General features: G+C 37.9%; 1 protein-coding gene across 2 annotated transcripts in view; it reads left to right on the top strand.

Annotated features, from left to right (window-relative positions):
• ILRUN (inflammation and lipid regulator with UBA-like and NBR1-like domains) overlaps positions 1-27,560 on the top strand; it is a 96,247-nt gene that overhangs the window by 37,939 nt on the left and 30,748 nt on the right. The window contains exons 2-3 of one of the 2 annotated variants that reach the window (XM_058733638.1): positions 921-1,075; positions 6,636-6,833. In XM_058733638.1, coding sequence (XP_058589621.1) covers positions 921-1,075; positions 6,636-6,833 — 353 coding nt within the window. The remainder of the gene's footprint in view (positions 1-920; positions 1,076-6,635; positions 6,834-27,560) is intronic. The other variant, XM_058733639.1, reaches the window with a different exon arrangement.

Genomic DNA, 27,560 nt, shown 5'->3' with positions numbered 1-27,560 from the left:
GATACATCTATTAAAACCACAAATCCATGCTCTTTGACCTAGCAGTATCCCTTATAGGAATTTATCCTACAGATGCATTTGCATATACATATATATATATATATATATATAATATATAATATATATATATTATATATATATGTATTGCATATATATATAAACGATATGTGCTTAAGCTTATTTATGGAAGAATTAAAGATTGGAAACAAACTCATAAGTGGACTCGTTACATAAATAATGATGTATCTGTACATTGGATACAGCTATAAAAAACAATATTCACTATGTACTGATAGAGGAATGTCTTCATGGGAATAAAGGGAATAAAGCAAAGGACAATGTATAATATATCACTAATTGTGTAAAAGGGGAAGAAGAAAGAATATCATTTGCTTGTATATACATAAGGAAGTTCTGGAAGGGTATTTAAGAAAGTGATATGAACAATTATGGGTATGTGTGTATAGGAAAGAAGAGATAAGATGGCTAGTTTTCACTGTACAAAACTTTCTGAACCATCTGCATGTACTGCCTTTTCAAAAAATTAAGTACTTGGAATGTTTTTTAAAATCGAGCTTTTTTGAATTCCAGGCACATTTATAGAGGAGCTCTCTTTTTCTTTACCTGTACTTGCTATCCTTGTGGGTAAAAGAGAGATTTCTTCATATTGTTGTTGATGATGCTGATGTTTCTTACTTTTTATGTGGGCACCCTGGGAGAAAAGTGTTGCACAGGTTTGTTAGTCCTGGGTTTTTCCCTGTTGTTCCTCAGCCAGAATCGGTGGCTCTGAAGATTTATATACCAAGAGCCTTCGGTTCGATAACAAGTCCTGAGAAGTAAGCATTTTCCATTTGTTTGACAATCAGGATAATATACTCTGGACAGGACTAAAGTCTTTTGTCTTTTCTTTTTGTTTGTAGGAACCTACAAGCAGCAATTGGCGCCTATTATGACTTTGAGAGCCCAAACATCAGTGTGCCCTCTATGTCGTTTGTTGAAGATGTCACCATAGGAGAAGGGGAGTCGATACCTCCAGATACTCAATTTATAAAAACGTGGCGGATCCAGAATTCTGGTAAATGGATAACAGGCAATTCTTCATTGCCCAGTTTTTTTGTTTTGTTTTGTTTTGTAGTTAAAAGAATTAGGGAAATGTTTTAGCTTCAGGAATGTGCTTTGGTAATTCTGAGCTTTTTCATATACATGATACAGTACTTTTTTATGCTGGTGTGATGACCAAACATCAGTGAAATGTCCCCTGCTTTAGATCAGGAAAAATAATTTAGATCTTTCATCCTTTTTTTTTTTTTTCTTTCAATTTAAGTGTTGATGCCTCTAAACAATTCAATATTCATTTGATACCAGGCGCTAGGCCTGTGTGTAGTGATGGTATTATCTTCACCTGTACAGTTCTACTCCATCATTTTAATTCTGCTCTAATTAATCTTCCAGTTCTTTCCAGCAGACTAGAGGAGGTACATCCTTGAATAGAACAAGGTAGTTAGAAAGAGCTGTGAGCATCTGCTCTTTTGAAAGCTCATTTCTTTATAACCATAAGGATGATTCTTTATGAAATTTCCTTGAGGTATCTCTCTACAACATTAATACCACTTTGAAAAATAGGGTAAGAAATGTGGGGATTTGTTCAGAATGGGAAAGATGAAAAGATTGAGAAGTTTTTTTCTAAAGCATTGTTTTGATGTACTGCTGACTTTAAGGAAAATTAAAAATAAGTTAACAATAGTTCTTTGAAAATGGTATCTGGTAACGGTTAATTATCTTTTACTTGTTATTATAATGACTTTTTAAATTTGAATGGGTTTAGTATTGCTAGTTTCGTCCAGTAACAATGCTGCTGACTCGATGAGGATGCTTTAACTTCCCTGTTGCTAAGGACTGAACAGGGAAATTCTGAGAGATGGAAAACTAAGCAAAAGGCATATTTAGCTAAAAATCTGTGGGTGTGGAGGAACCCTATCTAGCAAGGTGTGATGTGAGCTGATTCAACTCTTGGGACTCAAACCTGTAAAAGTGACCTTTTATTGACTGTTTACTTTTCAGTTCTTTAGACTTTAATTTTTTTATGATGGGAAAAAACTGATTACACTAGCCTTTTATATATAATGTACCAAATTGTGATTCTTAGTTTTTCTGGCTTATTTAGAAGTAACTCTCCCTTGGATGGAGGTTCAGTATGCCACTGAGGAAATGCATATAGTCTGGATTGACCCAGTGTTGTAGATGATAGGGGACATTCGTGGCTTTATAAAATTTTTAGTAGCTTCTTCTCCCTTTTGGTTACAATGGTGTGGGGCATCGTTAGTTTGAGAAGCACATGGTAATATGGAAAAATAGCCGTGTTTTCTATTTTTTTTGAAATTCTTTTTTTTTTTAAAGGTCGTTTATTTTTGCCTAATTTCTTTCCCTTTTGAGAGGGTCTGATTTCTTTCTCACTTTTCTTAATGTGGGCTTTTAAAAATATTATAACAGCCTCTGTAGTTCAGCTTCTGTTCATCATATTTCTGCTCTGAATTACTAAAACCTGCTGTGTTGCTGGTCAAAACTCCTTTTGAAACTTATACATGAATAGGTTTTATTTCATGAAAAAATTTAATCTAAGACCTCTTTTATTTGTACTGAAAACAGTCAGGCTTTCCGTGAGTTCTTCATTGCATTTTTAAATATTGAAAGTTCTTAGAGTACTGTTGAAATATTTAAAATACTGTTTGGTTGCAGATTTCAGAAAGGCTCTTGATACATCCACTCACTAGACAGTTCCTTGAGTTAATGGGAGATTGGGAGAGATTGATCTAAAATGGCTAGAATGTCAAATCAGAGCCCCAAAGAGCCTGCCTTTCATCTTGACTTGGAGAGAATCTGTACTGGTGGGCCTGGCTGCATTTTTCTGCCTACTTTTGTGTAGTATCTCCAGTTTAAAGTAGCCTCTGGGTCTGCAGTCTTTCTTCCTGTGAAAGGACATTTTTTGCCTGAACACCTCTTGAAAAGTTGGACAGCAGTTGGCTGGAGATTTTACCCTTCAGGTTACTTTAAACATGTAGATTTTTGTATCCTTCTGGAAATTGTTCATCCAGTTGTAAAATAGTATTGTATCTGTACACTAAATGCTTTCCATTTGATTAAGGAGAAACTGGCGTCCCATAACTAAGGAATCGGTATGTTATTAAAGAGTAAGAGGGAAAACATGCACGTGTACTGGTTCTTTAGCATCATTCTAATCTGGCCTGAGTTCTTTCTGGAAATAGAGTAACACAGAAGAAGGGCAGGCCTTAGCTATTTCTCCTCTCTTTTCCTCTCATTCATAACCTTCTCTAAGAGATAAGTGCTCACTGAAATAGTTTCACAAATAATTTTCATGGCATCTTTCTGCTGTTATGTTTTAGGCATGCCAAGCATTCAAATATACAACAGGTGAGATTGATAGGAACTGCATATAGCTGTCCCAACAGTTTCCCCAAAGAAGATGAACATCACACATTGTTTAAAATCCAACTTTTAATACTGTTTAAATCCTTGGTTTCAGACCGTAGAAAAACAGAAGCGAGACATTTAATGACAGACGCAGAATCCCAGGATCCAAACCTTTGGCACTATATAAGTACTAGAAGCTTGGGAAACTCAATCAGGAAATCTTACCATTAAAATGGAAAGTAAAAATTTGAAACTGCCCTCCATGGTGAAAGTAGATAATTTTCCTTACCAACACTTACAGCTTCCCAGTTGTTACAGCCATGCTTTATTGTCCAACTGTAGTGAATGTTAAGCTGAGCATGTTATGGTAAACTCTGGTGTTCGTGGACTTTGGTGAAGTAGTTGAGATTGTGATGTGAGAAAGTGGCTTCAGAGTCAACTTTATTTTTTGTGAACACAAAACAAGGGTTAAGAAAAGTCCTTGAGAGAGAACAACTGTTTTATCCATTTTTCTTTTGACTCCTTGAAATATTTAATTTCTACCTTTCTCTCTTCAGTATGACTATAGAGAAGGTAATTCTGCTTCATCCATTCAGCAAATAGTGACAAGATCAATGAAAGTCCCTTTTTGCATGTAGCTTAACTTGAAATGTAATCTCCAAGCTTATGGGGGTTAAAAAGAATAGAGGAGCTTCACTGAGGTTTTTTTTACTTCCTCATTGCTCTTTGGATGTTCCTTACTGTCTCCAAACTATTTCTATAATCACTTATACCTAGTAAGCCCAGGCTTTCTGGAACTGATAAGACTTTTATCTCATTTTTGCCATGTTCTCTATCATCTCAAAATTGCCATATTGCAGAATTTTTTTGTTTCGTATTTACTTTTTATTTGTTTGAATAAAATTATACTCCACAATAACTGGAGAATCACAGCCTTGATCCTATACGTGCTTATGGTACTTAACTTGGGAAGTTGTAAAACACAAATTAGTCTTTCTTTTCTTCTAGATGTAGCTATCCCCCATTAAGCCATTTTGTAACTGAGACTTAATTTGAAACCCTCTTGTATTATATTTCTCAAATCCAGATTTTAGGTATGCTGGTAGTCGATACAGGTCACCAGTATTTCTCTTTCCTCTGTATTAAGAACCGGTATCTTTGATCTCTTTAGAGTTTACCTATCCTAACAGGCTGTAAAACTGTATGTTGTGGTTGTGAACTCTCAGAAGGGAAATGATTGGTTCTTCACTTATAGCAGATTAACACTTTGGAGTTGATGGTGGATAACTCATCCAGTTTTTTCTTCTACATGCCTCTAGGTAACACATTACTAGAGTATTTGGTGTACTAAAAAAGATGAGGACTGTAACTGTATAGTTTGTTGATCATTTACTGTTTACCAGCGAACTCAGTTCCTCTGGAGTATGGCAGCACTCCCTATTTCGTGTAGCTGACAGATCTGACTGACTGGGTTGTTTGTGGTTGTCTGCTCAGGACAGCCCAGTATGTCCCACATCCAGACAGTCTTGTTTTCCTTATTTTCTTAGACATTCAAAAACAGATACATTCTCGGGTTTTCATACAAATAGATGTTGTCTTGTTTCAGGTGTGTGTGTATACGGGTGTGTGTTTGAAAGAAAAATTGTGAATTTGACCCTAAAACAGTAGTGTAATTTTCCTCTTGATCTTGGTCTTTAGAGAGACTGACATTTTCCAAGGTGCTTCATGCCAGCTGCTTCTATTCTCGACCTAAGACAAATATGCTTTTGCCAAGGCCATAGGCCCCAGAAATGAAAAACAGAATTTGCATGTATTGCCAGGGTATCATCTACAGCCTTTCCACCGGCAGCACCTGCCCTTTGTGGTGTTAACTTGGGAGGGCACTTTGGCAGCAGGTGTGTTTTTTAGGAGTGTGTGACAAAACATAGCGCCCGTTGCTTCGTCTGCTACCCCTTAAGACCCAGGAACCACGGAGTGTGCTATTCATTATGGGGCTGAGGTCTCAGCAGTGGAGCTGTAGTTGCTTTTTTCTCTGGTTCCCTTTTCGATCGTGAGTCATCAGGTATATCAAAACCAGTCTGGCACTTTGAGAACTAGGTACTAAGGCATGCTAGAATACTCTTAGAAGAGAAATTTCAAGCGTGCTTTGTCCTGAGAGTCTGGCCATATCTATCTTTTCACAGTGGTGTATTTTTATAATGAATGTATATATCCCCCCAAAAGATATATAGAGGTTTCTGTCTACAGCAAAAAAAGGAGTATATTGGAGAAACTTCACAGGAAAGATAACCTCTAGTCACTGTGTGGCCCTATGACTTGTCAGAACAAAGTATATGGATTTCTCATTTTGAATTCGTTTTCATGAAAACAGGTACACAGGAAGAGGTACGCAAATAAGATCTTTGTCACTTCCAAAGGAGGAAAGATATTCCATCTAATGCCTTTTCTCTGTATTGCCATTCCTATCCTTTATACAAGTATGTCTGGCTGCTGTCATCCCGAGACCACAGTTCATTGTGTTATTAACGAGGGGAGTTACCTGTTCCTGTTTTCCCCACTACTATTAGATTCTGAAAAAGAAACTTTCACTTGACTCCTCTGTCTTGTATTTGCAGAGTCTCTTGAACCTTGGTCTTTTCATAGTTACGGACGACAGAAGAAAAGTCATACATCAGGGGAAATGTTTTCAAATGGAAATAATACAGAAATTATTCCTCATGTGTTTCATCTTCTTGCCTTGATAGAAAGAGTAGGGACAATCAGATGTATGTATTTTTACTTTGAATGTCAGCTTAAAAAGTTCAAGTGAAAATGGGCATGTGTTACCTCTTAGTAAAGAAAGCAGGCCTCCGAAGATGTGGGCCTGTGCTTCATTTCCATGGCTCTTTGTGGACATCATTCTTAGGTTCTATGGATTCAGTGTGACGTATGGCCTTCCCTGGGGTCCCCTGAAACACATCTTCTTGAGGAACTGCCTTGCTTTGGTCATATGTCCTTTATCTTAGGGATAGACTGTTGGTCAGAGGTTGTTAACTCTGATAATCCTTCTGATCAGTCTTGTGACATTATCTAGCTCAAGGATATGTGGCTAGGTTCACGTATGTGTGAAAGACCGAGAAAGAGGCCTCTTCTACAGTTGTGTAATGAACTGCACCCGGCATAGGACCACTAATTGCCTAACATTTTTTTCTTTTGCTTGAACTCAGGGGCAGAGGCCTGGCCTCCAGGGGTTTGTCTTAAATATGTCGGGGGAGACCAATTTGGACATGTGAACATGGTGATGGTGAGATCGCTAGAGCCCCAAGAGATTGCAGATGTCAGCGTCCAGATGTGCAGCCCCAGCAGAGCAGGAATGTATCAGGGACAGTGGCGGATGTGCACTGCTACAGGACTCTACTATGGAGGTGAGTATGTCCTTGTGCAGCCCAGGGTGAAGGAATTAAGGTAATATCTTCCAGCATTCCCAGTGTTGCTCACAGAGCCTGTCAAATTACATAACAAGGCATGGCCTCTTTTAAACAGTCACCCCATGCAGGTAAATGACTTGAATTTAATGACTAATTGATTCAGTCTAGTGCTCTCCCTTTTACACTAGGAAGTTAAAATTTAGCAAAGTGCATGAGATATATATATATCTTGCATTCTAAACAGTGATTTAGTAGTGCTGCTCTTTTTCTTATATAATCTAGTAGGTGCTGTAAGAATACTGAAGGCAGTCCTTGCTCTCAGAGTCTCTAGATAGAAGTCATGTGAAAAGAGGTAATGCACAAAATGTGCACTCTTCTCCCAACCTGAGGCCCTGTCGACACCTCTCACTCCTTCTCGTTATTGCCATACTTTTTGAGCAGAGTGAGCTACACTGTCTCTTCCCTTTTTCATCTGTTCTTCAGCCTAGTCTGTTCTTTACCCGCTCCAGTGAAATGAAATCAGACTACCCAGTTTACAAATCCAATAGGCACGTAGTCTTCGCACTAACTGACCCTCTGTCGTTGGGCACCGTACTCCAAATGTTTTTTGAATTGTGGACCTTCCTAGACTCACATGGTATCAGTCTTGTTTCTCCTCCCCTGAATGATCTTTCTCTGTCTCTGTCTAGTCTCATCTTTGCCCTGAGATTCCTAGATTCTGAGCTGGGTCCTGTTCCTGCTCAGTTACCTCATCCATCCACACGGGTTCAGCTGTCAGCAGTACAGCTTACATGGCGATGTTCAGATTCATATCTGTGGCTGCAGACTCTTTTTGGAGCTCCAAACCTGTGTTTGAACTGCTTATGGACAGAACACTTGGACATCCTGTAGGTTTCCGAATCTTAATATTCCCAGGCAAAACTTCCATTCTTCTCCTCAGCACCCCACTGAGGTGATCAGGCAGGATCGTTGGGGTCATCTTTTGTTCTGTCTTACTGTCCTTCATTACAAATCAGTTCCTATTGGTTCCACTATGTCCCGTGTCCTGGTAATCCAAAGAAAAATAAATGGTAAATAGTTACTGCCCTCAGGGAGTTCCTAAGTGGACTCAAGGCCAGTTGGATCTTTGGAGTGTGTTCAGGGGGTCCTGGAATCAGTGTTCTTCTATGTGTTTTTGCAGCCAGTGGAAACTTCATATATTTTTATAGCCTCAAGAAATTTTAATGTTAGAAAGGGTGTCTCATAGTGCTTATGTGACATCATTCTTTGCCTAGAACCTTCGTGCCTACTGTAATGGAGCCAACTCCCTTGGCATGGGGCTTAAAGCTCCTCACGATCTGGCCTCGTTTTCACTTTCATCTTCGGTCTCCTCTTCACTCCCCCACAGCCAGCCCCCAAAGACGCCACATGCTTTCACTTCTCCCTGCTCTTGCTCATGTTCCTATGGCCAGAAATCCCTTTTTTCTTCTTTCCATTAAACTTCTGCTCATCCTTGGGGCCCTGATGAAGTCACCATTGCTTCTTCCCCCTTCCTGCCTTGCTCACTCTCCCCACTGCTCCATGGAAATCCATCCCTCCTTTTTTCATTAATATTATGCACAGGCTTGGTTATACTTATTTTTTTTTTTTTAATTTTTTTTTTCAACGTTTTTTATTTATTTTTGGGACAGAGAGAGACAGAGCATGAACGGGGAGGGGCAGAGAGAGAGGGAGACACAGAATCGGAAACAGGCTCCAGGCTCCGAGCCATCAGCCCAGAGCCTGACGCGGGGCTCGAACTCACAGACCGCGAGATCGTGACCTGGCTGAAGTCGGACGCTTAACCGACTGCGCCACCCAGGCGCCCCTGGTTATACTTATTAACACATTGTATTTTAGGTGTTTCTTTTTTTTTAAGTTTATTTTTTTATTTTGGGAGAGAGAGAGCGAGAGAGAGAGAGAGAGAGAGAGCGCACAAGCAGGGGAGGGGCAGAGATAGAGGAATAGAGAGAGAATTCCAGGCAGAGAATTCTGACAGTGCAGAGCCTGATGTGGGTCTTGAGCTTATGAACTGCAAGGTCATGACCTGAGCTGAAATCCAGTGGTTTAATAGACTGAGCCACCCAGGTGCCCTTAGGTGTTTGTTTACTTACCCTTTTCTCCTACTAGACAGTGAATTATTTGTTGGATAACAAATGAATATGCAATCATATATTAGAATGCAGAAACTATTTGCCCCTTTCCTTCTGGACTCTCTTTTCAGGCCACTTCTAAAAACCTTTGTACCTGCACAGTTGGAAATACAGTTGACCCTTGAACAACGTGGGGGGTTAAGTGTGCTGACACCCCCACACAGTCGAAAATCCACGTGTAATCTTTGGCTTCCCCAAAACTTTACTAATAACTTTGTTGACCAGAAGCCTTACTGATAACATTAAAACATTAAGTCGATTAACACATATTTTGTAGTTATATGTGTTATATACTGTATTCTTACAGTAAAGTAAGCTAGAGAAAAGATGTCATTCAGAAAATTGGGAGAGAAAATACATTTACAGTAATAAAAATAAGTATATATATGTGTGTGTATATATCTATATCTATATCTATATCTATATCTATATCTATATCTATAAGGAAATCCACATATAAGTGGACCCACACAGTTCAAATTTGTGTTTTTCAAGGGTTGACTGATTTCTCCCACTGCTGAGCTCCCATTGCATTTTTTTTTCCATTGCATTTTCTCTTTACCTCTCGCTCCCTTGCCTCTCTTTGGCACTTTACCTCTTTCTACCCAGTTAATTTGATGAATGTCTCATATCACCTTTAAAACTTAAGGTGATATATGTCTTAATTTATCTTTGTAACTTCGAAAAGCTGAGCCCAATGCAGGCGGAGTGGAGTGGAGATTTTTTTTTAAATGAATGTCAGTGTTTTTAAGGGAGGGGTGTGACTGCATACGTGACTTAAAAAAAAAAAATCCCTTTGATCCAAAGATACTGCTTCTAACTGTTCTCTGGTGTTCGAGAATTCTGTGTGTGTGTGTGTGTGTGTGTGTGTGTGTGTGTGTGTGTTTTATTGTTAAGATAAAAATAATTATCTCTATGTGGGACATTAAAATTTATACTTGTAACATTCCTCTCAAATTCTAGAAGTTGGTAGAGTATTAATATACTAGCTTTGGAGACAGTAAAGAATTTAAAGCTTTTCTTGGTCATATAATCTTTGAGTTGTTTCTTAGGACTTTGTGAAATCTAATATCTTCAAGAGATCTTAATAATTTATCTGGTTCCATGATTTTCAGAGCATTTTTTTAAATCAGTAGAATGCTTTCCTTTACAAATAAGCATATATGAATGCCCTCTCAAAAAAAGGGGAAATATAAAAGTGAAACTGGTTTTAAGGCACCTGGGTGGCTCAGTCGGTTAAGTGTCTGACTTTGGCTCAGGTAATGATCTCACAGTTCCTGAGTTCAAGCCCTAATGTTGGGTTTGCTGCTGTCAGCGCGGAGCACACTTCGGTTCCTCTGTCTCCCTCTCTCTCTGCCCCTGCCCCACTCTCATGTGCTCTGTCTCTTTCAAAAATAAATAAACATTAAAAAAAAAAAATGAAACTGCTTTTGTTAAATTGGGAGCCTCCTTAACCACTGCTTTGTGGAGTAGTTTGCAAACAATTCATCTTCTCTAGTAAAGAATTTAATTCCATTGTACAAACTACCACATTTCATTGAATCCAGATTACTGTTGATTATAACACATTCTGATAGCAGAGATGGTAAATTACTGGCAGAATGTGAATATAATATACATAAAACCACAACTATGCACATTAAAAAAAAATAAACTGCCTTGTTAACCATGATTGGCTCTTCTCATTTTTTCTGTTCACTCTTAGTTTGTGCACGCTTAGTTTGCAAACTCATAGAGTGTATTATAGTGGTAAGAGTTTGGAAAGTAAGCCTAGGTTGCCTGTGCACAAACTTGGACGAGTTAGGTAACTATTCAATAGCGTTTCATCTTTCTGTTTTAATAACAAAGCTTTTGTTTTTGGTGGGTGATCTCTTCTATAGTCTTTAGATGGTCTTCTCTAGAAAGAATCCATTCTCTTTATTTTTATAATAACATGTTTCAGTTCATTTCTCTTCCTCAAAAAGGCTTTTTGCCATATTTAATAATTTATAAAGTGGACCCCCTTCCCCCATTTTAGATTCGTTGTACTCTCTCAGAGTCAAGAGAGGTGTTCTTGGCATGTTGTGTGGACAGTTCTTCCCTATGTGGGGCATGTTTATATGACCGTTGGCCCTCTCTCACTAAATACCTTAGCTTTGCATATTCATCTTTACCAGCGACCTTCTTCAACCACACATGTTTCTAACTCCCTTGGTTGATTACCACTAAGTATCTGATTCCTGGCAGATTTATTTTCAAGCTCAAACATTTTCTTTTACTTTCTTTTTACAGACTTTTGCTTCTTAGATAAAAGCAACCTGTTATCTAATACCTGCTATATGTTAGGCATCGTATTGGGCTCTATACATATAAATCACCTTATAAGGGAAGTATGAGCTACATTTTATGATGAGGAAACTGAAGACCAGATATAATTATTAATAATTTGTCTAGGGTTCAGTGAAAGTTATAAATTAAGAAAAGTAGTTTTACGATCTTTGCTAATGAATTTGGCTCTCACTACTACATAGGGTTTGTGAAGAAACTTTGGCCCAGGGTGTTGATACTTGTCCGGGTTTAGGCAGGATGGGGTTTATAGTTGCCACATCTTCTCCACATTTCCAGAGTGAGTTGGGAATGAAGGCCGGGTTAATATTGGTGGGGAAACTCTTAGGTAGTTGGGTAAATATCAGTTTATCAGTTGCCCAAGAAGTTCCTGCCTGCTAGGAGACGCACAGTTCTTATAGGACACTTGACTCTGGGGAGGCAGTAAGCAACATGAGGGGTTGTCACCATTTTAGTCTTGATACCAACAGTAACATGTTTCTCTCCTCCTAATCAAGTGCCCTCTTCCAAAATTCCACAGGAGAGATTTATCCCTGCACTGTGATGGTTCCTTCTAAATCAGAGGTGTTCTAGTTGTGAAGTAAGCTAAGGTGAAGTACTGGTCTGGTCATCACATGCCGATGAAGATTTCTCCCACTTGAAGTGGCTCCTCTTGTTAAATAGTTCACATGGGTCCCTGGGGACATTGTACGTGTATATTAAATACTTATACATAATTCATTTAGTTTCTCAGAGGTTAGGAATGGAACGTCCCTTATTAAGCTGCTAAATCATAATAGGTCCCATGTAATTAGGAAACGTATTGGGTGCTAAATATAAATTTATTTATTTTTATTTATTTTTATTTTATTTATTTATTTATTTATTTATTTATTTATTTATTTATTTATTTATTTTTTGAGGGAGAGACAGAAAATGAGCAGTAGAAGGGCAGAGAGAATGGGAGACACAGAATCCAAAGCCAGCTCCAGGTTCTGAGCTGACAGAACAGAGCACAGAGCCTGACACAGGCCTCAAACTGACAGATCGTGAGATCATGACCTGAGCTGAAGTCGGATGCTTAACCGACTGAGCCACCCAGGCCCCCCTTGGGTGCTCTATATAAACCACACTGTTTATTTCCTAAAACCTTGCTAAGTTCTTCTTCCACCTTCTCCTATTATGGAATGTCCTTCCTAGCCAGGTGATGCAGGATTGTCCCTCTTCATTCTTCTCCTATATTTTAACTGATCGTTGTTATATCAAAGAAGCTCTGATTTTATACAGTCAAGATTCCACACTTGTGTCTTCTACGTAGATGCTGTTCTTCTTGGCGTTTCTGCCAGTTCTCTTGCCCTCTTCCATATTGAACCCACCTTTCTTTTTCTTTTTCTTTTTCTTTTTCTTTTTCTTTTTCTTTTTCTTTTTCTTTTTCTTTTTCTTTTTCTTTTTCCTTTTCTTTCTCTTTTTCTTTTTCCTTTTCTTTTTCTTTTTTTTTTTTTTTAATGAAGAATAATTAGCATAATCGGTATTGTTTTAGTTTCAGGTATACAACATAGTGATTTCATATTTATATACAGTTGCCACACATTTATGTACCGTTATTTCTTTGTATCTGTGGGTCTCTTTTGTTCGTTAAATTGTTTTGTTTTTTAGATTCCACGTATAAATGAAATCATATGATACTTGTCTTTGACTTATTTCACTTAGCACAGTACCCTCTAGGTCCATCCATGTTATCACAAATGGCAAGATTTCATTCTTATGGCTGAGTAATATTCATTGTATGTATATACCACATCTCCTTTATCCATTCATCTGTTGATCAACATTTAGGTTGCTTGCATATCTTGACTATTGTAAATAAGGCTGTGATGAAACATAGGGGTGTGTATGTCTTTTCAAATTAGTGTTTTCATTTAAAAAATTTTTTTATGAATACCTGCTGGTTGTATGGTAGTTCTGTGTTTAATTTTTTTTTAATTAAAAGAACATTTTTTTTAAACATTTATTTATTATTGAGAGACAGAGAGGCACAGAGCATGAGTGGGGGGGGCCGAGAGACGGGGAGACACAGAATCCGAAGCAGGCTCCAGGCTCTGAGCTGTCAGCACAGAGCCCGACGCGGGGCTCGAACTCACAAACTGTAAGATCATGACCTGAGCCGAAGTCGGACGCTCAACTGATGGAGCCACCCACGCGCCCCTGTTTAATTTTTTGAAGAAACTCCATACTGTTTGCCATAGTGGCTGCATCAGTATATACCGGCAGTGTATAAGGGTTCCTTTTTCTCCACATCCTCATCAAAACTTGATATTTCTGGGGGCACCTGGCTGGCTCAGTTAGTAAAGCATGTGACTCTTGATCTTGGGATTGTGAGTTCAAGCCCTGGATTGGGTGTGGAGCCTACTTTAAAAAACAAAACAAAAACTTGATATTTCTTGTCTTTTTGATAACAGCCATTCCTACAGGTGTGGATGGTATTATATTATGGTTTTATTTGCATTTTCCTGGTGGTTGGTGATCTTGAGCATCTTGGCATGTGTCCGTTGGCCATCTGGATGTCTTCTTTGGAAAAATGTCTATTTAGGTGACTTGACTTTTAGAACCTCCCTTTTTTGTATCTTGGCCTCAAAACGTTGCCTCATTTGCTTCTAGAAGATCCTCATTAAGGCACTGTTTCAGTTCTGGTCTCTAGAATTCTGCACTATCAAAAATATGAGGGGCGCTTGGGTGGCTCAGTCAGTTAAGTGTCCATCTCTTGATTTCGGCTGAGGTCATGATCTCGGTTTGTGAGAATGAGCCCCATGTGGGGCTCTGTGCTTACAGCACAGAGCCTGCTTGGGATTCTCGGTCTCCCTCTCTCTCTGTGCCCCTCCCCCGCAGTCTTTCTCTCCATCAGTCTCTCTCTGTCTCTCTCTCACATAAATGTTAAAAAAAATTTTTTAAAGAAGTAAGAGCAGCCCTTGAAAACAACAGATTTCTTTTTTGATAAAGAAATGCTAGCCTAAGCTGAATGTGACTTGTATGGGAAATGTTTTTATTTTTAGAAAGGACATTTCAAAATGTAAATGAGATCTGAAATCCTTAAATATCTTTATGTTTAAGGTTTATATTAAGTCTATAAGGTGATGTGCTATTTCAGCTTCAGAGAAGGAAGCCTGCTGTTGGTAGTGGTGCCTCACCAGATGGAGTAATATTTGTGTCTAGGTAGTTCTACATGCGTTGACGGCAATGTGAAATGGCTGTACTGTTCAGATTAACTTCTAAAATGCACATATTGGGTCATGAAACTCTATGGAACATAGAAAATCAAGCAATAGGATGAAACAGTGATCAATCCATAAAAGATAGTAAATAAAATATTTGCATGTCCAAGTATGAAGCATCAAATGTAACTACTTTGAAATTCAACTGCGAGTCGTTTTAATATGTGTTGTTATTGCTAACAATTTGCTTCATAATTAGTTTTATTATTTCTCAGTAGGCCTAATATGTATATGTAAGGATTTGATAGAAGGGCAAAAATATAATTTGAAAGCAGCATCTTTTTTTCTTATGGTAGGTAAAGCCCTTTTGTTAAAGAAACTTCTCTGACCTGGAATGTCAGTTTCTAAGGATTGTAAATATGGGGATTGACAGTTCCTTAAAAATGTTTTTAACCAGGGACACCTGGGTGGCTCAGTCAGTTAATCTTACCATTCTTGATTTTGGCTCATGTTGTGTTCTCGCAGTTGATGAGATCTAGCCCTGCATCAGGCTCCATGCTGACAGCATCAAGCCTGCTTGGGAATCTGTCTCTCCCTCTCTCTGCCCCTCCCCCACTCTCTCTCTCTTTGTGAGACACACACACACACACACACACACACACACTCTCTCTCTCTCTCTCTCTCTCTCTCTCTCTCAAATAAGTAAACATTTACAAAAATGTTTTTAAGCAAATCTGATTCTTCATTGAAATATTAATATACTTTTTGATAAAAAGAAAAGTAGTTATAAAGTAACCTTTATATTGATATAAAATACTTAAAATTTTTAAAGATTAAATAGTTAAGCATAATTTGCTTTTAAAAATATGTTTATGTAATCCTTTTTTGTGTGTATGCACTGGTAAGGGCTATAGCTGAGGCTGGAGCTAGTTAAAAAGTGTTTAGTTAACTTAGTATATAGCCCTATCATAATAAAACACTTAAAAACTGTGCCTCTCTGATTATTAGGTGACAGCAATTTTTATATGATTAAGGGGAGGGGTAGAGCCATTACATTAAATGAACACATTTGATTGTATGATTTTGATTTCAGAAATAATAAAAGTGAGGAAAAAAACAATGGAGGAGATATAGTACATTTCTCCTTCACAAAAAAAATGTTTACATATATGCTGAAATTGTTTCACATGAGAAATTCTTAAAATTGTACTAAATTGTTGTGTGATGGAAATTGTTAGTAAGTGCCATTGTATATACTTCCATCTGAATCAGGCCAGATCATACCTCTTATGAAAGTAAGGAAGCAAGCATAATTGCCTTCCACTCAAATCATGGTGAATACTTAATTTGTCAGTATGTGCTGTAAACCTGCTGAAAATTGTGTGGTTATTTTTTAACAGAATGATGATTAGTGTCTAAAATGATCAGTGTATTTGTCTCTTAAGCTTTACCTGAGATCTTAGTTTTTCACATGTGGTTTATATTCTTTATTACTGCTCAGAATGTAGCCATTACTTTATTTTTAGAAACTTCCCATTAGTCTTGTAATTAAAGGTGGAAATCTGTGAGGAGGATGGCTCCTTACTGAAAAGCAAATTGCATTCTGTTCCTGTAATGATGCTTTGACACTGGCCACAAAATACTCGAATGGGTTTTTCCTTGAAATGGCAAAGATATTTATCACTTAGAAATTAGTTCATTCTATAATCTTTATCTTGAAAAAAATACTTTTTTTAAAAGCTCTCTTATTTTTCTCCTTTTATGTTTAAAAAGCTTAGGCTTCCCTTTATTTCCAAAGAGAATGTCAGTATTGGACATTTGGGCTCTAGAAAGGAATGCTGTGTGAGCCTGTTAACCTCTGGATTTTGCTTTGTAGTGATCAGTGTCCTTCCACTTCCCTCTTGTTTTCTAAGAGTTTTTGCTTATACTTTGTTTTGAGATGATCTTGAGAGCAATTGAATTCTAGAGTGGGTTAGGCTGTGGTTTAGTAGCCACTTCAAAGTCATTTTTCCTTTTTAGTTTTAGTTTCTTTTTTATGTTTAGAAATCAGAAGTGGTTAAGAAAGCAGATCCTACTTCTGACCTAAGTCTTATTTGAGGACTTTAAAAAATGTTTAATAATATGTTAGTAGAGCCAAAATATGATCATTTCAGTACTAGGCTTTAGCCACATTTCAGGTAATCAGTAGCTACATGTGGCCTCATTGTTCAGCACAACTCTATAAACTCTAATATGTTGTATTATTTCTTCTTTAAGAAATTATATAGAATTGGTGGTGGTCTTCTTTTAAGGAATTTGCCAGTGAAACCATCTGAGCCTGGAGGGTTCTTTTTTGGAAAATTTTGGATTACTAATTTGGTATTTTCATAGTTATAAATCTGTTCAGGTTATCTATTTCAGTGTGACTTTGGGTAATTTCAAGAAATTGGTCCTTTTTACTAAATTGTGAAATTTTTGTATGTAGAGTTGTTTGTAGTACCCTTTGTTATTTAAAAAAAAAATTTTTAATGTTTATTTTTGAGAGACACAGAGAGAGAGAGAGAGACAGACAGAGCGTGAGTGGGGGAGGGGAGAGGGAGAGGGAGACAGAATCCGAAACAGGCTCCCAGGCTCTAAGCTGTCAGCACAGAGCCGGATGTGGGGCTCAAACTCTCGGACCTCGAGATCATGACCTGAGCCAAAGTCGCGCTTAACCGACTGAGCCACCCAGGCACCCCTGTAGTACCCGTTGTTATTATAATGCCTTCTGGGTCCATAGTGATAATCTCTTCTCTCACTCTTGATGTTTTGTGTTTTCTCTCCTTTTTTCTTGATAGATTTCTTAATTTATTGGTCTTTCAGAGAACCAGCTTTTGGTTTCATTGATTTTTCTGTTTTTCTGTTTTCAGTTACATGGATTTCTGCTCTTATTTTTATTTGTTCCTTCTGCTTGATTTGGGTTTATTAATAGTTGTTTTTCCAGTTTCTTAAGATGGAAGCTAAGGTTGACTTGAGACCTTTCTTTTGTAATGTAGGTGTTTAATGTTATTTTCTTAGCCCGTTCAGGTGGCTGTAACAAACTATTAGAGATTAGGTGCTGGGACACCTGGGTGGTTCAGTCGGTTGAGCATCCAACTCATGATATTGGGTCAGGTTGTGATCTCGTGGTCTTGGGATTGAGCCCTGCTCTGAGCATGGAGCCCTGCTCTCTCTCCATCTCTCTCTCCCCTCTCTTGCTTGCGCACCCCTCTCGAAATAAATGAACATTTAAAAAATTAAAAAAAAAAAAAGATTAGATGGCTTGTAGACAACAGAAATTTGTTTCCCACAGTTCTATAAGGTGAGAAGTCTAAGATCAAAACTCCAGCAGATTGGTATCTGATGAGAGACTGCTTCCTAGTTCATAGTTCTTGTGTGCTCTCAACATAGCAGAAGGGGTAAGGGAGCTCTCTGGGGTGTGTGTTTTTTTGGGGTTTTTTTTGTTTTTTTTAAGGCAGTAATCACATTCTTGAGACCTCATGACTTAATCACTTCTCTAAGGCCTCACCTCCAAATACAGTCATATTGGGGATTAGGTTTCAACATAAAAATTTGGGGGCTGGGGCACAAACACTTAGTTTATAGCAACTGTAATTCCCCTCTAAGCACTATTTTTAGCTACATAGCACAAATTTTGAAATACTGTATTTTTAGTTTCACTCAGTTGAAAATATTTTCTGATTTCCCTTGAGCCTTTGTCTTTGACCCATGGATTATATAAAAGTGTGTTAAATTTCCAAGTGTTTGGTGATTTTTATGTTATCTTGTTTTGTTTTTTTTAATGTTTATTTTTGAGAGAGACAGACTGCAAGTGGGGGAGGGACAGAGAGAGAGGGAGACAGAATCCGAAGCAGGCTCCAGGCTCTGAGCTGTCATGTCAGCACAGAGCCTGAAGCGGAGCTCGAACCCATGAGCCATAAGATCATGACCTGAGTTGAAGTCGGACGCTTAACCAACTGAGCCACCCAGGTGCCCCTCTGTTATCTTGTTTAATCATTTCTAGTTTCATTCCATTATGGTCAGAGAACACAGTTTATATGATTTCAGATCTTTTAAATTTGTTAAGATGTTTTTGATCCAGGAGATACTGTCTATTTTGCTGGTGAATATTTCATGTGTGCTTCAAAAGAATGTCTATTTTGCTTTGTTGGGTGGAGTATTGTATAAATGTCAGATCCAGTTGGTTGGTGATGTTTAATTCCTCTATGTCTTTATTATTTGCTTGTTTCTTTGGTCTACTAGTTCTGTCTGTTACTGAAAAAGAAGTGTTGAAGTCTCCAACTACAGCTTTGGGTTTGTCTGTTTCTTCTTCCGGTTCTGTCAGTGTTTGGTCCATGTATTCTGAAGCTCAGTTGTTAGGTGCATACATATTTGAGATTATGTCTTCTAGGTGAATCACCCATTTGTTACTGTGTAATGTCCCCCCCTTTTCCTGGTAATTTTCTTTATTCTGAAGTCTACTTTGTCTGATATTAATACAGCCACTCTTCCTTTCTTTGATTACTGTTTGCATGATATATCTTTTTCCAGCCTTTTACTTTCAACCTAACTATGTCTTTGTATTTGGAGTTTCTTGGAGATGGCATATAGTTGGGCCATTTTCCCCCCAACCTGATAATCTCTGTCTTCTAACTGGTACGTTTAGACTATGCAAATTTAATGTAATTATTTATGTATTTGAATTTAAACTATTTTATTTGTTTTCTATTTGTTCTCTTATTTGAGGGACTTGGGAGTCCGTTACAGTGCTAAACTTATTAGTTATTTGTGACTAAATTCTTTTAAAAGTGTATTTGTCCTGACAATAAAAGAAATATAAAACATAGAAAATAGAAAAAATATGAAGAACAAAGCAAAACATTTACTGTTCTATATGAACACTGTTAATGTATGTGTCCAAATACTAAAAACAAAAATTTTTATTTTTCAAATTTGACCTTGTGTTACATATAGTTGTATAATCTACTTTTTTCCTACTCACTAATATTTTAGGATCTTTTCCCCTGTTATTAAATACTTTCAGAAACTTAGTAGTTGAATACCATTCCATTGGATTACTATAACCAAAATATTATAGATAATTTTTTTATTGGGGTAAAATTTTTTTTTAATATTTATTTATTTTTGAGAGAGACAGAGACAGAATGCGAGTGGGTTGGGGCAGAGAGAGAGGGAGACACAGAATCTGAAGCAGGCTCCAGGCTCCAAGCTGTCAACACAGAGCCCGACACGGGGCTCAAACTCATGAGCTGTGTGAGATCATGACCTGAGCCGAAGTCAGACGTTCAACCGACTGAGCCACCCAGGTGCCCCATTATTGGGGTAAAATTTTAAAGTGTACGATTCTGTGGCGTTTAGTATATTCACAGTATTGTGCAATCGTTATCTATTTAATTCCAACACATTTTTATCACCCCAAAAGGAAACCCCATACCCATTACAGTTATTCCCTATTGTTGTAGCCTCTGGCAACCACTAATGTGCTTTCTGTCTCTATGGATTGGTCATTAATTCTTAGAGATCGGGCAAAGTGTATAAATAGTGATCAACTAATAAGTGTATTAGACAGCCATCTGAAAAATAGAATCTGGGCTGCTTGCTAAGAATGAACAAATAATAACTTACTTGGCTCACAAATTCATTTTTTTTTTTTTAAGTAAAATAGGGCAATAGAGTAGTAGGATGAGCTCTGAAGTCATACCATCTGTAGTTCAATAGTAATTAGCAATGTGACCTTTAGGAAATTATTTAATCTTTTAGTGACTCTAGTTTTTTAATCTACAAGGAAAACATTACCCTACATCATAGTGTTTTGAGGGGATTAGAAGAGTTAATGCACATAAAAACTTGTAGAACAGCATGTCATGATAAGCTCTGATTAAATGTTAGATGCTATTATTTCAGCATTTTTATTATTAAAAGATGAGACTATATTGTGAAACCTTTGTAGTAATCATTCCTCAGCTGTTAACCTGTTGTGTATTAACTTCTTAGTAAAGTTTCCGTAAAGCTTTTGTCACCTCATATATCCCAATGATCTGGGTTTTTTAGAGTCCTAGTGGGATCTTGAGGGTAGAGTCAAATATTCTAAGTCCTAAAACCAGAAAGGTGTTGAACATTTGTGTGGAGTACCCAAGGCAAAAGAATATTCAGCTTAATGTGAAGAAAGTCCTAAAATCTATAATCTAAGCTTCCACCTTATGAAACTAGAAAATGAAAAGGAAATTAAATCCAAAGTAAGCAGAAGAAGAGAAATAATAAAAATTAGAGCAAGAATCAATGAAATTGCAAACAAAATCAATAGAGAAAATCAGCAAAACCAAAAGCTGGTTCTTAGAAAAGATCAGTTAAATCAGTAAGCCTCTAGACAGGCTAACTAAGAACAAAAGGGAGAAGACCCAATTTACTAAAATAAGAAATGAAAGAAGGGACATTACTACAGATCCCATGGACACTGACAGAATAGTAAAGGCATATTATGAGCAACTCTGTGCCTAGATACAATGGACCAGTTCCTTGAAAGATACAGTCTGCCAAAGCTTACACAGGAAGAAATAGGAAACGTGAATAGGCCTTTATCTATTAAAGAAATTAAATCAGTAACCTTACAAAACAGAAAACACCAGGCTCAGGTGAGTTTACTGATTAATTCTACTAAACACTTATGAAAGAAATTATACTACTTCTCTAGAATCTCTTCCAGAAGATAGAAGCAGTCTCATTCTATGAGACTAACATTATTCTTTTTTTTTTTTAATTTTTTTTTTTTAACGTTTATTTATTTTTGGGACAGAGAGAGACAGAGCATGAACGGGGGAGGGGCAGAGAGAGAGGGAGACACAGAACTGGAAGCAGGCTCCAGGCTCTGAGCCATCAGCCCAGAGCCCGACGCGGGGCTCGAACTCACGGACCGCGAGATTGTGACCTTGAGCTGAAGTCGGACGCTTAACCGACTGAGCCACCCAGGCGCCCCGAGACTAACATTATTCTAATACCAAAACCAAAGCTATTACGAGAAGAGAAAACCACAGACCATTAGTTATCTCTCATGAACATAGATGCTAATATTCTTAACAAAATAATAGCAAACTCAATCCAAATATATAAGAATAATTATACATACCATCGCCAAGAGGACTTTATACCAGATATACAAGACTGGTTCACCATTTAAAAATCATTTGGGGCACCTGGGTAGCTCAGTCGTTTGAGCATCTGACTTCCGCTCAAGTCATGATCACACAGTTCATGTGTTCAAGCCCCACATTGGGCTCTGTGCTGACAGCTCGAAGCCTGGAGCCTGCTTCGGATTCTGTGTCTCCCTCTCTCTCTGCCCCTCCCCTGTTCGCACTCTGTCTCCCTTTCAAGAATAAATAAACATTAAAAAAATTTTCTTTTATTTTTTTTTTCAATATATGAAGTTTATTGTCAAATTGGTTTCCATACAACACCCAGTGCTCATCCCAAAAGGTGCCCTCCTCAATACCCATCACCCACGCTCCCCTCCCTCCCACCCCCCATCAGTCCTCAGTTTGTTCTCAGTTTTTAAGAGTCTCTTATGCTTTGGCTCTCTTTCACTCTAACCTCTTTTTTTTTTTTTTCCTTCCCCTCCCCCATAGGTTTCTGTTAAGTTTCTCAGGATCCACATAAGAGTGAAACCATATGGTATCTGTCTTTCTCTGTATGGCTTATTTCACTTAGCATAACACTCTCCAGTTCCATCCATGTTGCTACAAAGGGCCATATTTCATTCTTTCTCATTGCCACGTAGTACTCCATTGTGTATACAAACCACAATTTAAAAAAAAAAAAATTTTTTTTTAAATCAGTAAATGAAATCCATTACCTCAGTAGGCTAAGATGAAAAATCACACGTTCTTATCAATAGATGCAGGGAAACCATTTGTCAAAATTCATGATTAAGCTGAGGAGAACTAGGAATAGAGGGGGATTTACTTGATAAAGAGCATGTACAAAAATCCTTCAGCTAACATTATAATGGTGAGAAATTAGAAACGTCTCCTCTAAGATCAGAAATAAGGCAAGAAAAAGACCACTGCTTTTCAGCATCATACTGGAAGTTCTAGGTAACACAGTAAGGCAATTAAAGGAAATAAGGTATATAGATTGGGAAGAAAGAGATGAAACTGTACTTTTTTGCAGATGACATGATGATGTAGATAATCTGAAAAAAAAAAGTGACAAAAACTCCTGGAACTAATAAGCAGTGATAACAAGGTTGTAAGATACAAAGTTAATATGTAAAAGTCAATGACTATCCTATATACTAGCAGTGAATAGCTTGATTGTGAAATTAAAGGAGCACCTAGACGCTCAGTTGGTTGAGCGTCTTGACTTCAACTCAGGTCATGATCTGTCTCACAGCTTGGTTTGTGAGTTCTGCCCCTGCTTTGGAGCCCACTTTGGATCCTCTGCCTCCCTCTCTTTCTGCCCCTCCCCTGCTCACTTGCTCTCTCTCTCTCTCTCTCTCTCTCTCTCAAAAATAAAAACATTAAAAAAAATTGAAAACACATTACTGTTTATGTTAGCATCCTCCCAAAATGAAATACCTAAGTATAAATCTATCACAGTATGAACAAGATTAATATGAGGAAAACAGTACAGCCTTGATAAAATAAATTGAAGAACTAAGTAGAGAGGTTTTCTATGTTCACGGATAGGAAGACAATATCGTCAAAATGTAATTTCTTCCCAGCTGATCTGTAGATTCAACACATTCCCGATTAGAGTTCCAGCAAGTTTTTGTGTGGATATCAACCAATTAATTCTAAATTTTATACGAAGATGCAAAAGACCCAGAATAGCCACTTCATATGGGAGAAAGACAAAGCTGGACAAATGACACTCCCTGACTTTAACACTTAGTATATAAAGCTACAGTAATTAAGACCATGTGGTATTGGTGAAAGAAAAAACAAATAGATCAATAGAACAGAATAGAGAGTCTGGAAAAGGACACAAATGCAGTCGGCTGATCTTTGACAAAGAAGCGAAGACAATACACTGGAGAAAAGATAGTCTTTCCAACAGATGGTACTGGATCAGCTAGATACCTAAATGCAAAGAAATGAATCCAGACACAGACCTTACATTCTTTGAAAAAGTTAACTCACAATGAATCATAAACCTAAATGTAAAATAGACATAGCACCAAAGAAGATATACAGATAGATGAAAAGATGTTCATTATCATGTCATTAGAGAATTGCAAGTTAAATTAAAACAGGTTACCGCTATCCACCTATTAGAATGCCCCAAATCCACAACATTGACACCACCAAGTGCTGGAGAGGATGTGGGGCCACAGGAACTCTCATTTATTGTGGGTGGGAATGCAAAATGGTACAGTCACTTCAGACAGTTTGGCAGTATCTCACAAAACTAAATACTTTTGCTGTGTTTATAATTGTTTTATTCATAATTGCAAAAACAGGGAAGCAACCAAGATGTATAGCAGTAGGTAAATGGGCACATAAACTATGATACATCAAGATAATGGAATAATTCCCAGCACTAAAAAGAAATGAGCATTCAATCCATGAAAAGGCATGGAAGAACCTTAAGTGCATGTATCCTTAGTGAAAGAAGCCGATCTGAGAAAGCTACATTCTGTATGATTCTTATGTGACATTCTGGAGAAGGCAAAACTGGAGACAGTAAAAAGATCAGTGATTGTCAGGGGTTGGGGGCAGGAGGAATGAATAAGGCAGAACACAGGATTTTTAGGGCAGTGAAATTATTTTGTATGATACCAGAGTGGTGGATACACATCATTCATTTATCAGAACCCATAGAAGGGTGCCTGGGTGGCTCAGTCAGTTAAGCATCCGACTTCGGCTCAGATCATGATCTCACGGTTGAGTTCCAGCCCCAAGTCAGGCTCTGCTGACAGCTTCGAGCCTGGAGCCTGCTTCATACAGTGTCTCCCTCTCTCTCTGCCCCTTACCCACTTGCACTCTGTCTCTCTCTCAAAAATAAACAAACATTAAAAAACAAACAAACATAGAATGTACAACACCCAAGAGTGAACCCAATATAAACTATGGATTTGGGTCATAATGATGTGTCTGTGTGGGTTCATTGATTATAACAAATATATCACTTTGGTGTGGGATGTTGATAGTGGAGGAGGTTGTACATGTGTGGAGGCAGAATATACATGTATCTTCTCAGTTTTGCTGGGAACCTAAAAACTCCTCTAGAAATAAAGTCTTAAAAGATAACAAAGTCTACTAAAAATGCTTCTCTTCAATTATAAACATTAGAAAATAACTTTCTAGGGCCGTACGGGTGGCTCAGTCAGTTGAGCATCTGACTTCAGCTCGGGTCATTATCTCATGGTTTGTGGGTTTGAGCCCCATGTCAGCTCTGTGCTAACAGCTCAGAGCCTGGAGCCTGCGTCAGATTCTGTGTCTCCCTCCCTCTGCCCCTCCCCCATTCACACTCTGTCTCTCTTTCTCTCTCTCTCAAAAATAAACATTATTTTAAAAACAAGAAAAGAAAATAACTTTTTAGGCCAAGTGGTCTAGAAGGGCTTTCCCCAGTCTGCAATATTTTAATTAAATAGATTCAGATTGGTAACAAGGGAGAAGGTACTGCATTTTCAGACTGCAATAAATAACATAAACTCTGGTGGAGTGTGACTTGTGCAAGTGGCATGAGTGAGGGTGCTGTGTGGGAAGAACTGGGAGATGGATTGGAGGTCATAGTGCTCTGAGGAATGTTTACACCACTAGTCATCGGGAAGAGAGATGGGTAGCAGACTCTCATAGTCCAGACTAAGAGGCCTGTGAGGGGCATCTGTGTATTCCGTGCACCTCAGATGTGAGTGAGTGGTGAGATTGACTTTCTCTGGTAGGATTGAGAAGTTGAGATGGCCATGAGTGAGCCCTGTGATCCTGTGTGTGTGGATGTTGCTAGACCCACTTCAGTTTAGGATGAGTACTCATTCATTTCTCCAAAGCTCTGTGCCCAGATTCGAGCCAGGCAGATAATTTGGTCTAGTAAGAGCCTGCAGTGGAAATGGAGAGGAAAGGGTACTTGTGCAAGTTGTGTAAGACCAAAGAAATGAAGAAAAGGAAAAATGGGTTAGGGGGAGAATGAAGAAACATTTAGGAGGTTCTGCTTTGTCACTGCCTTTGACTCTGACTTCTCAGTGAATGTGATGTCTGTAATGTAATTCTTTTTGGAGAGAATGTTGAGGGGGAGGGTGTTGTTTTGCTAGTTCTTGCATTGGTCTGGCTTGGATGGTGATGTTGACTTGCAGCAGTTTCTCTGAAGCCAGAAAACAAAGCCTGTCCTCTTTTAGGAGGAGGGGGAAGGGACAGCAGAGTTAATGTAGTGCATTACCAGATCTCTAGGACAGAAAAGCTTTCACCAGGAGTAACTAATTACCATCCGAAATGCTCTTTTATACTTTCTGGCCATAATTATGTTGAAGACAAGGCTTAAATTTCTAAAAAAGGCAAATGGGACCCCTGTCTTGTTGATATGCTTTTAAGTATTCAAAACATACATAGTAGCTTTGTAGAAAGGTAGCACAGTCCTAAGTTAAACTTCACCTTAGAAGTATGTGTACCGAGAGGAGCAGTCTTTTTTATTTTTAATTTTAAGATGTGTAAGTTTGAATTCGGTAAATCAGTTGATAGTCTAAAATTTTTCTTTCTGGTTGTTGAACTAAATTCTTGGAGGTACTTCTGCTCAAATATTCTATTTTAACTTCTCCTTTGATGAAAATACTGTTGATACCAGCAAATACCAAGTGTGTCCCAGTCAAACAAACTGGTTGAGAAATTCAGCAGTAGTAGTGGAAAAAAACAAAACAAAACAAAAAAAACCAGCCATCTTTCTACCTGTTTGCATATAGAATGGGTAATATTTAAATATTAAGTCCTTCTATCCAAGTTTTTCTTTATGTGGGCTCTATGCCCAGCATGAGCCCAGTGCAAGGTTTGAACTTACGACCCTGAGATCAAGACCTGAGCTGGGATCAAGAGTCAGATGCTTAACCGATTGAGCCACCCAGTCACCCCTCCAGTGTTTTATTTAAGTGCTTTTCGACATAACTGCCAAAATGATTGTGAAGATGTCAGTTTAATCTGTATATTATGCCATTTGCAAAAGTTTGGCTATTAATGTGCTCATAGCTATAGTTTGAATTCTCTGCAGTATTTTTAAACATAATTGTACTTTAAAATTTACTATTTATTTATTTATTAATCTGTACATCCAATGTGGGGCTTGAACTCACAACCGCAGGATCGAGAGTCGCATGCTCTACTGACTGGGCCAGCCAGGCACCCCTACTTTAAAATTGAAATTAGGGGTACCTGGGTGGCTCAGTCAGTTAAGTGCCCGACTTTTAATTTCAGCTTGGGTCAATGATCTCATGGTTTGTGGGATCGAACCCCACATCGGGCTCTGTGCTGGCAGCTCGGAGACTGCCTGGGATTTTCTCTGCCCCTCCTCTGGGCTTTTGCATGCTCTCAAGATAAATAAGCATTTTAAAAATAATAATAAAATTTAAATGTTTTAAGTTGCTTCAATGTACTTGCAACCTACATTAATTTTCTGTAGTTGTGCTGTTACCCACTCAGATTATGCTTTATAAGTAGGCTATAGTAATGTAAATAGTGAGGATGTTAATATTTACATATTTTCTGTCAGAAATAGTTGTCTCCATAAGTATTATCTGTTTCCTGATTGGTGGAACACTCAAAACTGACTAGCGGTGGGAGTGCTGCACGGTGTTATAGATAAGCACTAGATTAGGATTAAAAAGAGCTGACTTCTGTTTCTGTTTTTGATTCTGCCACATAATATATTCATGATTGACCTTGAGCAACTAACTTAAAGTTACTGGGCCTCAGGGTATTTTTTGTTGGTTGGTTGGTTTTAATTGTGGTGAGATACACATAACAAAATTTACCACCTTAACCATGTTTAAGTATACAGTTCAGTGACATTAAGTACTTATTACACAACCATCGTTACCACTTATC

Source organism: Neofelis nebulosa, chromosome 6 (assembly GCF_028018385.1).
Source record: "Neofelis nebulosa isolate mNeoNeb1 chromosome 6, mNeoNeb1.pri, whole genome shotgun sequence".
NCBI classification, from domain to species: Eukaryota; Metazoa; Chordata; class Mammalia; order Carnivora; family Felidae; genus Neofelis; species Neofelis nebulosa.
Note: the sequence above shows the minus strand (reverse complement) of the source record. Positions and strands in the feature narration are given on the sequence as shown.